The 16928-nt window shown below is 41.8% G+C and overlaps 1 protein-coding gene across 1 annotated transcript in view; it reads right to left on the bottom strand.

Annotated features, from left to right (window-relative positions):
- The window catches only part of LOC147620037 (mitogen-activated protein kinase kinase kinase 9-like), an 84584-nt gene extending 75693 nt beyond the window's left edge, over positions 1-8891 (bottom strand). Inside the window, exons 1-2 of the mRNA XM_086772174.1 lie at positions 8096-8891; positions 7278-7733 (exon numbers count right to left, since the gene is read on the bottom strand). Of these exons, the coding sequence (XP_086628300.1) occupies positions 7278-7733; positions 8096-8685 (1046 nt within the window). The 5' untranslated portion in view covers positions 8686-8891. The remainder of the gene's footprint in view (positions 1-7277; positions 7734-8095) is intronic.
- Positions 8892-16928: the final 8037 nt, after the last annotated feature.

Raw genomic sequence — 16928 nt, 5'->3', positions numbered from 1 at the left:
GACTGTTTCGCCTAGCGCCAAGCTGGCCTAGAATTCGATGGACGCCCGCTTATGCTGCCTTGGCTAATGCTACACGTAGCTCTGTCTCTCTCTGCAACTTACGCAGGCTGCAGCTGAATCAGGTCGACAGAGCTACACTTTCCTACGTGCAACACAGACAGTTGTAGGCGCCTAGCTCCACCATCATGTTGGGAGTATACTACACATGCAGAGAGCTGCAGATTGGCTCTGATACCAGTTGTGTGGGAGAAACACGAATTAGGGTTTAGAGATCATTCATGGGAGACATACACAGAGAAGAACAAGGGAGAGAGAGAGAGAGAGAGTTGTGGGGATAAGTCAACTCATGAGGCATGAGTGTGTGACTCCCCTATCACACATGTATATTGCACTAGTACACATAGTGCACTTAGTACATTAAAAGTACTAAGTGTACTATGTACTATAACTTATGGGCTTGTACACACTATAAGGGTGGGCATAGTGCCTTTACCCCAACACCAGGAGTTTCAGCAATATTGCAAGACACATGGCATTCGGAGACAGCTTACTACATCATATACTCCATCACAGAATGGAGTTGCCGAGAGGAAGAATAGAACCATTCTGGAGATGGCCCGTGCTACGCTTGAGCATTCTTCATTACCTCGACGTTTCTGGGCTGAGGCGGCTTCCACTGCCGTCTACATTCAGAATAGGTCTCCTACTGCTGCACTTCCCGACAAAACTCCATATGAGGCTTTCCATGGTGAGAAGCCCTCCGTTGTTCATTTCCGGATATTTGGGTGTACGGCGTATGTTCATGTGCCTAAGGAGCACCGCTCCAAGTTGGACTCAAAGTCTCAGCGCATGACTTTTCTCGGATACAGCACTATGTGCAAGGCATATCGTCTTTATGATCCTCAGGCCGGTAAAGTTGTTGTGAGCCGTTATGTGGTGTTTGACGAGACTCCTACATCTTCAGAGGGGGGTGGTGAGCTTCTTCTTCCTTCACCTCCATCTCCGCCTCCTCCTCCTCCTCCCGCTGCTTCTGTTACACCTTCAGCTGAGGATACTCAGTCAGATGATGATGACCCTGCTCCTCCTCCGGCGAGTTCGAGCAAATCTGTACCTAGTTGGTATTATCAGACAGTTCGTGATTCTGGGTTACGTGAGCTTCCTTCTGCTCCTCCGCTTGGTTCTCTTCGGCGTTCTTCCAGAGTTACAGGGAAACAAATTCATGAGGGCAACATGTTTGTTAATTATGCTCTTATGTCTACAATCATTAATGGTCCTTCTGATCCCACTTCTGTAGACAAGGCTCTTTCACTTGGCGTCGTGCTATGTACGCAGAGCTGGATGCTATCGAACGGAATGGCACTTGGATTTTGGTGCCTCGGCCTCTGCAACGTAAGGTGATTGGTGTGCGTTGGATTTTCAAATCAAAGTTCCGAGCTGATGGCAGCTTGGACAAGCACAAAGCGAGGTTGGTTGCCAAAGGTTATGCTCAGCGCCCTGGTGTCGACTTCGATGAGACCTTCGCTCCGACGGCCCGGATGACTACCATTCGCACCGTTCTTGCACTTGAAGGACATCATAGATGGCCCGTTTTCCAGATGGACGTCAAGTCGGCTTTCCTGAATGGAGAGCTTACACAGGAGGTTTATATTGATCAACCACCAGGATTTGTTGTTCCGAGCAAACAGGATCATGTGTACCGGCTGAAGAAGGCTTTATACGGTCTAAAGCAGGCTCCGCGGGCTTGGTACCAGCGGATTGATGAGTTCTTTCAGAAGCTCGGCCTGTGCCGTTCTCATGCAGATTCGAACCTTTATATCCTCCTTGAGAGGGGATTGATTGTTATCATTGTGGTCTATGTTGATGACCTCATCTTTACAGGTTCTTATTTTGTGCGGATCCATTCTCTTATGGATGCTTTGGAGACAAAGTTTGAGATGACGGATCTTGGCCTCTTGCATTACTTTCTTGGCTTTGAGATTTGGCAGACCTCGACGGGCATTTTCTTCTCTCAGCAGAAGTACACTCGGGAGATTCTCGATAGATTTCACATGACTGGGTGCAACCCAGTATCTTCTGCTATGGATATTGGTGAGAAGCTTTCTTCACTTGATGCTTCTCCAGGGACTGATCAGGGACAGTATCGGGTTCTCGTCGGTTGTTTGGTATGGTTGACCTACTCCTGATTGGACATATGCTTCGCAGTCAGTTTATTGAGTTCCTTCTCATCCAAACCTCGTCAGCAACATTGGCGGTGTGCTCTCAGAGTTCTTCAGGACTTGCGTGGCACTCTGGATTTTGGCATCTTTTATGGCCAAGGACGCACTCTTGTTGGATGGTCTGACTCAGACTGGACTAGAGATCCAGATACACAGCGTTCAACCACTGGTTGTGTTTTTTCACTTGGGTCTGGAGCCATTTCTTGGAGCACTAAAAAGCAGCCTACTGTGGCGCTTTCCTCTACCGAGGCGGAGTACCGTGCAGTTTGTTATGCTGCATGTGAGGCGATATGGTTGCGGAGATTATTGAAGGAGCTCGGCTGTCCTCTTACCGGATCTACTCTTCTTTGGTGTGACAATCAGAGTTGCATCGCCATCGCCAAGAACCCTATGTTTCATGCTCGTACGAAACACATTGAGATTCAGTATCACTATGTTCGTGAACGGGTTCTTGCTAGAGATTTGCGTTTGGAGTATTGTCCTTCCGCGGAGAATGCTGCAGATTTGTTCACCAAGCCGGTTTCTCAAGCTTCCTTGGCTCCTCATCTTCGGATTCTCCTCTGGTAATCTACACACATTCGCCAAGTGTTATCCTTCTTTCTCCGAAGTAACATAGGCGCACCCCAAGGTGATTTACTTAGACGGATCTAGCCCATCCTCAAATAATTTGCGAGTTGTTTAGCCAACTCATCTTCCTCAGCTTGGCTCATCCTGTAAGAAGGAATGCTAGCAAGTTGAGCACCAGGGACTAGATCGATATGATGATCCATTGCCCTTTCGGGTGGTAAACCCGATGGCAGCTCCTTAGGAAATACATCTTGAAACGAGTCAAGTAACTTCTTTAATTCTTTGCTTTCAAACACACTTAATTTGTTAACATCCATAGCAGATACGAGAAATGAAGAAAGTGGAATCAAGACACACTGGAAAGCACTATACAAAGAAGAATCCATTATATTTCCAAAATCAACTGTATTTACAAGAGGCCCCTGAGAGGGATGTATACAATCACCTTGAATGCAAAACTGGGTATTCTTATGTTCAAAAGAAAAAGAATGACTAGACCAATCTATCTGGACCTTAAGAGTCTTAAACCACTCAATCCTTCAGAGGTCTTGTGTTTGGCTTATCGTCAGTCACACCGTAAGTCTCTTTAAAGATAATAAAGCAAATACTATCTCGGTAACGGATAGGGGGACCCTTCAGTGAGTAATTCGGGACCCCATACGGTGTACAGATCTCCTCTCTCTCCCTCATATCTCTCTAAAGTTTGAAGTATTAAAGTGGATTGCTAAACTCGCGAAACTCAGGATAGAGAAGACGGTGTGAGCATTTGTGTGCCAGGATCCTCCAATACGAAGACTTCCACTGCATGTTACATCATCATTGGGTCACTGAGAACTCGAGAGCACTGCTACCATTGAGTATCTCTATTCAGCATTGTATAATTTCCATGTTAGTAATACATGGTAGATTAGGTCATCCCTCTCTCCTATGTATTGAGCATGAAGACGAATCAATTTGAACATGGGTTTAAGTCTTTGATTAGGTGCTAATCACAATCAATGAATAGCTTCCGCAGGTACCCATGTTACAATAGTATCAGAGCATCGGGTTTTGACGACAGAAAGGCTACAATTTTTTTCTCTCATTAAGGTGTGGAGATCCATCCCGAAGAGCCCCATCATCATCTGCGTTTTCACTCAGGTTTGCGTTTTTTTTCATCAAGGCTGCGTTCTGCAAGTCCTGTACCAAATAGCTCTTGAGTGTGCAAGGGCCGCTCAACCAAAGGGCAAGAAGGAGGGCCAAACGCACCAAGTAAAAGGCGGACAGAGCAAGCAAGCAAGGCAGTCCATTGGTGCTTCAAACGCAGCCAAACGAGTGGAAGAAGGCGCACCAAAAAGTTCTAGTGGTGGGCACTCAAAGGCCAAATCTAGGAGAGTATAAGGGCACCTAGATTCAAAAAAAACACAGCCTATGCACGTTGCAAACAACACACAATACAACACAACAAAACGTAGCAGAATGGCACTTAACAAAAATTTACAACCAATTGGCCTTCGACATGCTGAAGTGTTATGTCCATGATCAGCAAGATAAGTGGGAATCATATTTGCCTTTTGTTCAAGCAATTTTGAATGATTCTTTTTCTTCAGCTAACCAAAACCTCATCTTCAATCCCTAAAGCGAAAAAATTGATGAAATCTTACCAGGAGATCTTGGAATCAAACAAAGACAAGCTGGCTAAAGCGTAGGAGGCCTACACTTGACAGGCCAATAAAGATCGAAGGGATGTGAAGTTCTCGAAAGGAGATTGGGTCTATCTTTGGATTATGAAGCAACGGCTGAAACAGGTGGGCAAGCGATGCCCAAAGTTATCTTTCAGAAGCTTCGGACCTTTTACTATACAAAGAAAGATCAATGAGGTGTCGACGAAGTTGAAGTTACCTTTGAGCTGGACTATGCACAATGTGTTCCATGTCTGTTGTCTAAAACCATATGCAGGTCCAATCCCTTCAAAGATTAAAGACAAAGCGGAACCAGACATTGTTGACGAAGGTGAAGTGATGGTTTCCAAGCAAATCCTTCTGCACCGCTTCAAGCACGGCTCCAGCCGAAGACAAAGACAGTTCCTCACGAAGTTTCAAGACCGAGGGACTCACGAAGCGGTGTGACTTGACAAAGAATTCTTAAACGACTATTCGGCTACTATCTGGAGGCTATGCAGCTTCCGTCAAGTTAAGCAGAAGGAGATGTCACGTGCATCCCGCACTTGAATGCCACGTGGGCATATCTGTGCAGCAAGTGCAAGACCTGGAGTGGAAATTGGTCCCATGTGAGCCCCAGTCCAGGACGAGTCAACCAGGGTTCCACTCTAAGCGTCCAAGGTCAGGTGTACAAGTCCCATACATGGTCTTGGTCAGGTGTGCATTGTCCTGCACATGAAGCAATGCCAGCCCGTACTATGAGTCTCCCTCTAGAATGATGTCAGGCGTTCCAGGTGTTCGGCTTGTAGCCAAATACCAGGTGTCTGTGTAGCTGCATATAGATTGCATGTAGAAGAAGGGGTAGCCCTTTAGCTATCCCAGAAAAGGGCAACCCTTTCTTGTCAAGGGGATACCACTTGCAGTCCAACCGAGGGGCCATGGAGGCCCATGGCCATTGCCCACCAGCCAGGAAGGCTAGGGCATGCTGTCGACCAGGCCCAAGGGGACCTTGACAACAAGGTGGCCAGCCTTAAGGCTTGGCCAGCATGTGAGGCCTGAGCAGCCCAATTGGCTAGCCTCATGGCTTGGCCAGGTTGTGGGCTAGCCCATGGGCAGCCAGCCCAGGTGGGCTGGACAGCATGCGCAGGCCAGAGCACAGCATAAGCGGTTAGTTTTAGGTGTGAAAAAGCCCATCTTTAAAGGGGCTTATTTTCAGGTCGTGGGAAAAATATCAACAGGCCGACTGCCTTCATGGACCCACCAACCAGCATAGAAGGGCCTATAAATAGCATAGGTTGTTTATTCATTAGGCATTTTAGCATTCACAAAGGGCAGAAGTCTTCCAAGGGCCAGGACAGCCAAGGGGAGAGCTCTCAGCCGAGGTGTAGGTGAAAGGTCAAGAACCAAAATTTGCATCCTTCTAATAAGCAAATACATCATTCATGATGGGGACCCTACAGAGGGTATTAAGGACCCAATACTCTCTCTCTCTCTCTCTCTCTCTCTCTCTCTCTCTCTCTCTCTCTATATATATATATATATATATATATATTTCTGCACTTGTCGGGAAAGATTGCTGAATTCTGTCCATTGAAGTTACCGATTCTACCCATCAAGCCTCCGCATGTTACATTGGAATCAGAGTGTTCTTCAAGTGTGTAGATTCAGCCAAAAAACCCCCAAAAAAAAAAATAGATTGTGTGGTTGGTTTCTAGACTCCAGAGGACCACTCCCTTTTGGTGTGACTCCTATACCTAGAAGGACGGTTGGTTTTATAGCCTCTGGAAAGTCTCCCACACGCATAGTGGATGGTTTATTGCGTTCCAGAAAGGAAGTGCATATTCCCACTATGGCGAGCTTTGACGAAGAGAGAGAACAAAGAACTCCGGAACAAGAAGCACCACGCAATCCTTCGAGGATGGCAGACATGAGTGTGCACGAGATGTTCCAGACGATGATGCAAGCAATTGCAAACCAGAACACCAAGTTGGAAGAGCAAAAGGCACAGATCTTGGCCCTCGAAGACAGAACCCGTATTCCAAACCCTTTTTCTCCGTCTCCCTAGTCCCAACTTTGCTCCCCCCACCTAAGCCCTCCTCCTTCCTTCCCTCTCCGCCCATCTCCGCATTTTTATCCAAGCCACAGCTTCTAGCTCAACCCCTCTAAGAGGAGGTTCATACACAAACATACTCACTCACTCATAAGAGTGGGTTCACACACATACACTTATGCACTATGTTGACCAAGTACACACACAACACACCTTTGCAGCCATTCACACACACGCACGCACTAACGTTAGATCAAGTACACACTGACCATAACAACCATAGAGATAAGGCCTTGCTTCCAACAAGAGCACCCTCTATGTTAGAAAGAAGAAAGAGCATTTGCTTGTCATCGTCTTGTATGTTGATTACATGCTACTCACAGGCCTAGATGTCGATCAGACTTCAGCCTTTAACGCTGAATTACAGGCTTCTTTTGAGATGTCAGATTTGGACCCGTTGCATTACTATTTGGGGATTATGTTGAAAAATTCAGAAGATAAAAAATGGTTTGCTAAATGGCATGCCCCACACCTCCTTACTCCCTCAAAGGATCTGCTTGTCAATGAAGCATTTCTCAAGTGGCCACGTTTAACAATTTGGGAATCCACAAAAATAGATCCAAGTACCACTGCTACACTTTGCACATAAGCCCCCACAACCAAAAAAAGGGAAGAAGGGGGGAGGGGGGGACAGCTTGGTGCAGGTAATTCTATATCAATACCAAAGTAGAGACCAACATAAAATTAGTAGGACATACACATTGGATTCAATCTTCAACTGCGCACACTTTGAAAAACACTTACTCAGACATTCCCTCGTATACTGTTCCGAACGAGCCACTACCTAGCATCTCCAATTTTCTCCAAGACTGAATGCTTATAATGTTAGCACTATGTTCTGGAGTTACAGGAGTCGTGTTCCCTCCAAGTTCCCTTGTTGGAGAAAGGGTATACTCTTCGGCAGAAACTCCATGCTGTTGCACTGCCTGAGATACAAAGACAAGTTCTTCTCTAGAGTTCTCTTCTAAGACAGAAGCTTGATCGTCTTCTGAATCGCTTTGAGATGTGTCGTCGCTATCACTTGGCATGGCCTGGTTGTTGCCATCATTTCTATGTTCATCTGGCCCAAAACTAGCCAGCAGTTCATGAGTTGAGAGCAGACGAAGAGGTAATTTCCTACAAATTGGAGGTGGAGGGAGTAAAGTTTGTCGTTTCACTTCTATTGTTGTGCAGGGTATCTGCTCTGTATCTCTTGAAACCCTGCAAGAATGTCCACCACTTTTGGAATCACGGTTTTATCAAAATATAAAAAAAGCGTGTGTATTTCCTTAGCATCCTTTCTGCTATGGTATAGAATTGGCACCAATATGCACCTCTAAACCCAGCTATCCAATCACCCGGCAACGGACAGGATTCCTTCCACGCTGTGTTCACAGCTTGTGGAGTCACTGTTCGGGGGCGAATTGCGATGAGTCGGATGTATTTTCAAAATGATTATCCTGTTTCGAGAAGTCACTACCTTCTGCACGCATGCATACTTCCCTTCTGCTGGTGAAAAATGCAACCCTTCCCATCCCTCTTACTTGTGAAAAATGCATGCATTATCCAAGTAAAATGCATACCTTTCTCTGTCATGACCTGCCCCATCATCGTCTTCTTGTCGCACCACAAAAGGGCCTACGTTGCCACCATGGCGGAGCGGCACCTGGTCTTTTGACATGTCAACGGGTCCGAAAAATATTTTCTCCCCTGCAGGATTGCTGGTGTCCAAAGAGAAAGAGTCGCTAGAGGAAGAAGAAATCGAATTGGAAATTAAATTGAGGCTGCGGGGGCTGCTGAACTCCCCGCTGCCTCCTCTGCCGTCGAAAAAACTGCCCTCATCCGGTGACTTGGAGCGAGCATTGTGGTCTAGAGTGAAGCGGTCGAGGGAGCCAGACCTTGCCTTCCCGGCTTCCCAGGCTGCCGGCGATATGCCGAAGGCATCGGCGCCACCGGAGATCCCCAAGTGTACACAAATCCTATCGATCTCGCTCTCACTGTCAAGACCGAAAACTCGGAAGCTCTTGGAAGAGTCTATATCGAGAGCTCTGAAGTGGGCAGGCGAGCGGGGAGAGTCGGAGGGCTCGTAATCGAAGATCTTCCTGGCGTTGCGCCTCTCGAGTTTGGGTTTCCGAGGCGACGATTGTTCGGACAAGGAAGCCATTGTCGGCATGAATGTCGTGAAGCTTCAATTGGCACCGTGATCGCCTGTGGATGACCATGAATTCTTCTCTCTCTCTCTCTCTCTCTCTCTCTGTGTCTCGCGCGCGAAGAGGTGATCGAGGGCACGGTCTGTGTAGCGTGCACAGAAGAGAGAAGAGGCTTCTTTCTCCTCCGTGAGTGCCAGTGCTCTATCTATTGGTTTAATTTGGTATTTGTAGGTATATATATATATTCAGAACATATTTAATGGAAATTTGGTATTTGTAGGTATATATATATATTCAGAACATATTTAATGGAAATGAGAAAAAACATTTTGGTGCCATATATTTAGATTTATATATGTTTTTTTAGTACATTTGTTAGTTATAAGCTCGCTTGAGAGACTCCCAAGTTTTGCTAACCACCATAGTCAACATGAATCAATCTCTACCATTCAATTTTTGACATTTTTTCCCTTTTCTTGATTGTTTACACAAAAACTAAATGTCATGCATATACTGGCCTTGATTGCATACTATTGTTTTTTTAAAGTGACTTGACAACTAATATTGAAAATGATTTCAAGTCACTTTGTGTATCTACTTACAGATGTTCCCTGGAGGGACACGTAAGTCCTTCACATGCATGCTTTAAAAAGGGAGAAGGGCTTTAAATGAGATGAAAACAAAGTGCTAACATGTCTTCCATGTGAAGGCCAAATCTTGTAGTTTGTCAATTATAATAATTATGTGATTAAATAATAAAAACTCCATTTGCAAATGAAAACAATTTGCACCTTGTTTGGTTTTAATTATATTAAAACATGAGAATTATTGTAAGAGAGAGAGAGAGAGAGAGAAAATAAATTTTCACGTGTTATTTTTCATAGGACCTTAAGTATATAAAAAAAAGAAGTATTGCCTAGCATTTTAAAAGGGTGGACCAAAAAACCATGCGTGTGTGTGGTAAAATATAAAGTGCACATGCCTACATTAATTGTACTTATATCAATAAAACGAGTTACTTTGCACCTATTTTAATAGCCCTTAGGTGGACCTTAGCGTTGATACAAGCCTCTACAAGTTTCTCTTCCTCTTTGCCTTGCTCGCTCCCCTCTTCCCCAACCCACCCCTCCGCCCTCTCAGAGCACCAACCCCTCCTCCCACGCCCCCTTTCCTTCCTTCCAAGTAACTTCACACATTGCCAACCCTCCCCCTACCACCTTCTTTTCTCACCCTCCCAAGAAGCGATAAATAAAGGTAGAGATACTCAAGGAGATCCTCTGCATATATAAGAGTGTGCACACACACACACACACACACACACACACAAGCGTGGGTGAAGCTTGCACAGTTGACTTTGCAAGACATATCAATCAGCAATGAAACCTACAAATGAGTGCTTTAATCAAGAGAACCGAGAGAGAGAGAGAGAGAGAGAGAGACAGAGAGACAGAGAGAGAGAGAGATATTAACATCTTCAAATGACCGAAAGGATCTATGAGGCCAAAAAGGTAGTACAATGTATACATGATGAGTACTAAACCGTAGAAAATAAGAAAACTAGCTACATAAGTTAAAGGGGGTTGTTAGTTTGGTGAGCTTGAAGCTTTTGAGCTTTGGGCATTGTTTAGGAGGCTATTGTTCCCAAATCGTCAAGGTTTGGGCATAACCATACAACATGGTTTTGCTATAAAACTACAAAATATAACTTGCGTTGGTGTTTAGATCATGCTTTGAGCTCTATACATTTTAACCCTCTTAGTTAAATTCAACATATTCAAGGGTGGCAGTGTGTGTGTGTGTGTGTGTGTGTGTGTGTGTGAGAGAGAGAGAGAGAGAGAGAGAGAGAGAGAGAGAGAGAGAAAGGAAGAGGGAGAGCGAGACAAAATGTATGTGTCCAGTCTTGTATGGTAGCCAAGGATCCACCAACAAGCCTAATGCCCACAATGAATATGCAAACTCAAATGCGACACTAAGAAATGACCTCACAATGTGCGTATGTGTATGTGTGCATGAGAAGGAGAGACGGAGAAGGGGGAGGAGAGAGAGAGATGCTCATGTGGAGAGTGTTACAGGTGGAGAGTGCACATCTTTGAGATTTTGTAGGAGAGAGAGTGAGAGAGGAAGAGACACATTATTTGCCTTCTAATAACTATCAATCAAAAATATAATAACTGGAGAGTGTTATAGTGGAGAGTGCATGTCTTTGAGATTTTGTAGGAGAGAGAGTGACAGAGGGAGAGTGTTATAGTGGAGAGTGCATGTCTTTGAGATTTTGTAGGAGAGAGAGTGACAGAGGGAGAGACATTATTTGCCTCCTAATAACTATCAAGCAAAAATATAATAATTGTGCACAATATATGTGAGCATTGTAGATAGTACTTAAAGAATGGAGCATGTTGAAGATAATGATCAATTCATCTAGATATCAAAAAGACATATTTCACATAAATAGCACAGTCTGGCATGTCCTATATAGATCGATAAAGTTGTACAAAACTTTGCAAAAAATGCAACGTCTCATTGAGAAGTGCACCAATACCTAGATAGCCTGATTACATAACCATAAGTAGTAGCCAATACAAAAATTGCATAAGTATAGGGGTGCTTCTCCAAGATCCGAAAAACTACCTATTATAGAACAGTGATACTCCATTTACTCAATTGAGCAAACATTCTACAATAGCTTCATCAATTTATGCACTAAAATACTTATTCTATGGAGGCAGGGGTTCTCATTTAGAATACCTTTTAGCTCATCGATCAATGTGTAGCAGTATATTTGCAAGGCATATACTTCTCTTTTTGGATACTCTAATACACAAATCCTCACATGTGTATGATGGGAAGCGACTTATCACTATATTGTGGCACTTATCCTTTGCCATAGGGCTTACTATTATGATTGTATAGATCACACCTTTTCCATTTTTGAATTTTTGGATCTTCTTTACCATAACTTCCATTTACCTTGCTACTGCAATTCATGATTGGTGTTTGCTACATAGCTGCATTATATAGCCCCAGAAATCATTGTAGTTCTCTTCCACTTGTCTTGATGTTTCCCCTTGTACATTACAAGAACCGATTCCCTTAAAGACATATCCTGTTTTAGTTAGACCTTGCACTTCTAAAGCATATGTATCTCTTACAATATCCCATTCACTAGAAGCTAGTCATGGAATTCCAATTATTATCCTCATAAGACTTCGAGAGTGATGGACATCATCCACACAGAACAAAAAGTCACATTCTTTAGGCCCCACAGGTATGTTCCTCCTTACCTTGAAGCTTAGAGCTTCTATGCCCACTATTTATCCAACCATGTACTAGAAATTAGCTTATTACATTTGTTTTTTGCTTCTTGCAAGAGCCCACTTGACCTTGCTATTTGCCCTTGTTCTTCGAATCTCCCAATGAACATCACTAATGTCCACCATCTCATGGACTATGAGCTCTTCTTTATGTCCTACGTGTCACATACAAATACTCTAGATGATGGCTATCATTGTCCCCAACCAAGATGCTAGAAGATGCATCTCTCTTTTTGTGGATTGTTTTCACATCGCCATGAAGGCTTTTTCTCTTCATTGCTCCCCAATTTCTCTTGCAACAAGTTACAACATTTCTAGGTTTAGTAGGCTCTTCATGCTCTTTGAGGACTCTACTTCTAAGATCTTTAAGCCATGGGCCTCAGCCCAAATATTGCCCTATAAAGAGTGAATTATATTGAGATGATTGTAGCAAAGCAGTAGCCATATCGGTCATACATGTAGCATATAGCGTGATTTTCTTCTTTTGCCACCATAAATAGACTCTATTCATGGCAACTAGCCATCTACCATGAATAGACTCTGCAAGGTTGGTTATGGGGATCATCCACTCCCTATAAGAAAAAATGATATTAATCCCACTTTAAAATGTATTTATTGTAAGTTAAAGAAAAAAAAGTACACAATTCAAATACACCACACCTTAACTATTAAAATCTATTTTGTAATATCAAGAAAATAAAGGCATACAATTCAACTACAACATACCTTCACCATAAATTATCCCTAGTGTGACATTCTTACATTCCACCAAGCAAGCCACATTTGTAGCCTTGGAATCCTAATCTCAATTGCATGAGTCGACCACCAACTTTGAAGCCTTTTGAATTTTGTTGATGTTGCTCCTTGTGATTGTGCATTTTTTCATTGTCGGCTCTAGAACTTGGACCCATTGTTGACATTTTAAAAATATAACATTGAGCTATGTTGTCATCATCCAATTGCCAACACACTATGAATATACCATATATTGATCTTCTTTTAAGCTCTAGAATGCTTGAGTAATCATCACTTCCAAGCCTTTATGCGGCATGTTCTTCTTCCATCCGAGATCTAAATCTACAATAAACGGCAACAAATATAAATTTAGAGATAACAAATTACATAAAATATATACACCTGGATATATGTCATGCATATCATACCTTTTCTTATTGTGTAATAGCTCAATAGATTTGAACAACTCATGTAATTTCTCCTCTGATATATTTTCTACTTTGTTTGGATCTAAAGTCGGTAGCAATGATTGCATGATAATGTCCTTCATGACACTCTGTTGTAGAGATCGTCAGCCTCCCTCCTAATGATGGGTCTTGATGGGCCTTCTCAGCTATTCTTTTTATATCCTCATTAACTGCATAGGTTGGAGCAGCTTGCAATGGATGTTGGTCATGAATCCCTAGGTGGATAACACAATGTGTGAATACTTTACCTTCAATCTTTGGGATGATGCAGTAGTAAATAGTTATATACCATGCATTAACCTTACTTAATGGATGCACACAACACCCTTCTTCTTAACTTGCCTCCCACACAAATCTCTCAACCATTGATTGTTATTCCTCTCTTCACTCCGAACAAAGGGCATTGATGATTTGAGCATTGAAAATGTCCTCGCTATACCTTGAAAAACTATATGAGTATCATACACTTGAGGAAGAACATCCATCATGACACATCTCTGACCTTATCAAAGCATCCTCTCAATTTAGATTTCAATGGAAAGTCATTGATTGATACAATATAACTTGAGCTCCACATATTTTGGCTATTCTCAATCTTCACATTTTGAAGAGGGGATAGCTTTACATTCACTTATCGACTCAAAGACGAGATTTCTTCACATTGCTACCTGAATCTAAAATGATTATTGTTTATTCTTCCATTTCTTGGTGTCTCACAACACCTGTGGCTCTAAGATCCTTACCAATTACACGATTAAGATCAAATGAAGAGCCATTATAAGATTTATTGTTATTTAGAATAATATTGATTCGTTCAATATTATTTAGAATAATATTGATTCGTTCACCTCCTTTCTCCTCAAAAACATCTTCTAAACACAATTAGCCATCCTTAAATCCTAGACGTTCATAGAGTGCTTAAATGCGAGTCCTCCCTCTAGTTTCATGACAAGCTTTTACTACCATGTGCACTCTCAATCGTAATTTGATGGCTTGAAAATATATTGATTACTCAAGTCTGTATCCCTTCAAGAAGTCAATTCTAGTTATAACTTTTTATTGTGTATATATTCATTATATTAAAAATACTCCCAAATTTAGTGCAATTAATTGATTTGAGATCAACTTCCTGGAGGGTTATGTCGACAGAACCCTTAGGAGTTATAAAAATATAATTATTATATGCTTATTTTCCATGATGAAATTTAAAGTTTTATATATATATATATATATATATATATATATATCATATACCCGTGATAAAATTTAAAGATCATTTTTATTACATATATATATATATAGTAGTTCCAAATAATTCAATTTCTTATAAAATTGAAGAACTTTTTATCCAGTCGAATGTTTTTTCAATTTACTACTTAAATGTGTTTTATTGCTAAATAAATTGAACGTCAAATGCTTGTAAATTGAATTAACTTTAATGGTTTTATGCTTTTTCTATTTTGACTTAACATTTGATTTGATTATCTTTTCCTTTTACTGTTGCAAATTCTTTAGAATGCCTCTTATAAAGAAAACACTTTCCACACAAGAGGTGGTGGTAGGAGTGGTAGGGGAAAGGATAGAGGAAAAGGAAAGGCCACCATAAGTAGTATCAATGCTATTGGTGGTGTTGGTGGGGACGAGAATGCTAGTGGTGAAGATGAAAATATTGAGAGAGAGTTGGAGAGGACTTGGGTGATAGTGATCAGCATGACAATCCAGATTTAGTGGATGATGACCTCAATCAAAAAGCTACTATAGGTCAATAGCATGCTGAGGATTTATTATTTACACTAGCTATGTTTCCTAACTCGTCTTCTTTAGCTATACCATTATGTAGATGCCAAGTCAACACTAGGGTTTGTCCTTTGAGGTCAAAATTAAGGGACCCAAAAGGGTTAATTAAATTAGCTTTGAGAGCTTCACCTTAATAAAAAATGTCGAGTAAGATTTATAGTGCTTAATTAAATTAGTTTTGAGAGCTTCACCTTAATTAAATTATCTTAATGTTAAAAGTAATTTATTACATAATATGTTTCTTTGTCTTATGATAATGTTTTGTCCATGTAGGTTCTTAGTGTACTCAACCCTAGACTAAAGGATGAATGGATTGGAAAGATTTGGGGGCTTTACCAATTGATTCAAAATCATCCACAGTATCACATTGGAGAACCTCTATCAATTATCCATTATATGTGCTGCTGCCTGCTGATAACTTGAGGTTGCATTGGTTGGTCTTGCTTCGAATGGATGCAAGTGTTAGAGTCTCTATGGCATGCCAAAGAAGGGGGACAAAACTTTTTCTAGATGGGTAACAAAGGAAGTTTGGCTTCACCAACTTTTTGAGGAAGCTTAAATCATTCTGGCAAACATGCTTTCACTACGTGTGGGCCCACCACTTGTGGGCCCACCACTTGTGTTGCCACCACATATAATGGATGTGTATAGGATGGACATGTATGCTCTCTTCAAGAAGTGCATGAAGATTAACCAAGAAGATCACTCAAAACAAGTGGACATTTTACAAGATAGGAAGCGTTTTTACAAGCATGTCTTCTTTGTTTTTATTCCTTGCCCATGCGTACATGTGCAAAAATTCTCTCTCTCCCTCTCTCTCTCTCTCTCTCTCTCTCTCTCTCTCTCTCTCTCTCTCTCTCTCTCTCTCTTTTCTCACCCTCCATCCCTCTCACACCTCACCTCACCTCAGCTCTCTCTCCCCTCCCCCTCTTTCACCCTCTATGTTATCTTACCTCTCCCCCTCGTGCACCCTCTATCTTGTCTCCTCTTCCCTCTCTCTATTCCCTCTTGTCTCATCCTCTCCTCCTCTTCCCTTAATTCGTATCTATGATATGAGAGTACTTTGCTAGACATATATACATGTTTACTTATTGTGTGTTCTTATGCCAAATACCTCTTAGAATATATCATTACTTATATTTTTGCCAACACACACACACACACACACACACACACACACACACACACACACACACACACACACGTATGTATGTCCCTCAATCTCATATGTCAAATATAACATTGAGCATATGAGCATATGGAATTTCTTCATCCTTGGCAAAGGTGAACTTGATATTGAGCAATCCTATATTGAACTTGATATTGAGCAATCCTATATTGAACTTGATATTGAGCAATCCTATATTCTCAATCTCATATTTGACCAACCTCATATGCTCGAATATAACGTTGAGCATATGGAATTTCTTCATCCTTGGCAAAGGTGGACTTGATATTATAGAGGAATAACATTCTAAAGATGATTAAGGAGGAGGAGATTGTGAAAAGAAAAGAAGGGGAATCTTTAGAAGTCTCTGTGATGGTACTAATCTTCACATAAAACTTTTCTAAAGTAAATTGACCACTACTATCCATGGAGAGGGAAACAATTCACTATGGATTGAGAGAAAATCGATTAAATTTAGGTTGTTCTTCCTCTTTGGTATTTTTGCCATGGTGGATGTAACACCATGGTTTTGTGCATGTAGAAATCCCATATGCTCAAATTTGGGATTAAGCATACGAGATTCCTATTACATGTATAAATTTGGTGTTGTATCCTTGGGTTAGAGAGGGTAAACAATATAAAGTTAATTGTTTCCTTCTCTCAATAAATAGTTGACCATTTTCCTCTTTATAGAAATTAGGATCGACAAGAACAACCAACTAGGAAGAACAACACTATAGTTAATTGTTTCCCTCTCTTAATCTATAGTTGACAATTTCTCTCTCTAT

The sequence above is a fragment of the Cibotium barometz genome, chromosome 32 (assembly GCF_041138505.1).
Source record: "Cibotium barometz isolate CiBa-2024 chromosome 32, ASM4113850v1, whole genome shotgun sequence".
NCBI classification, from domain to species: Eukaryota; Viridiplantae; Streptophyta; class Polypodiopsida; order Cyatheales; family Cibotiaceae; genus Cibotium; species Cibotium barometz.
Note: the sequence above shows the minus strand (reverse complement) of the source record. Positions and strands in the feature narration are given on the sequence as shown.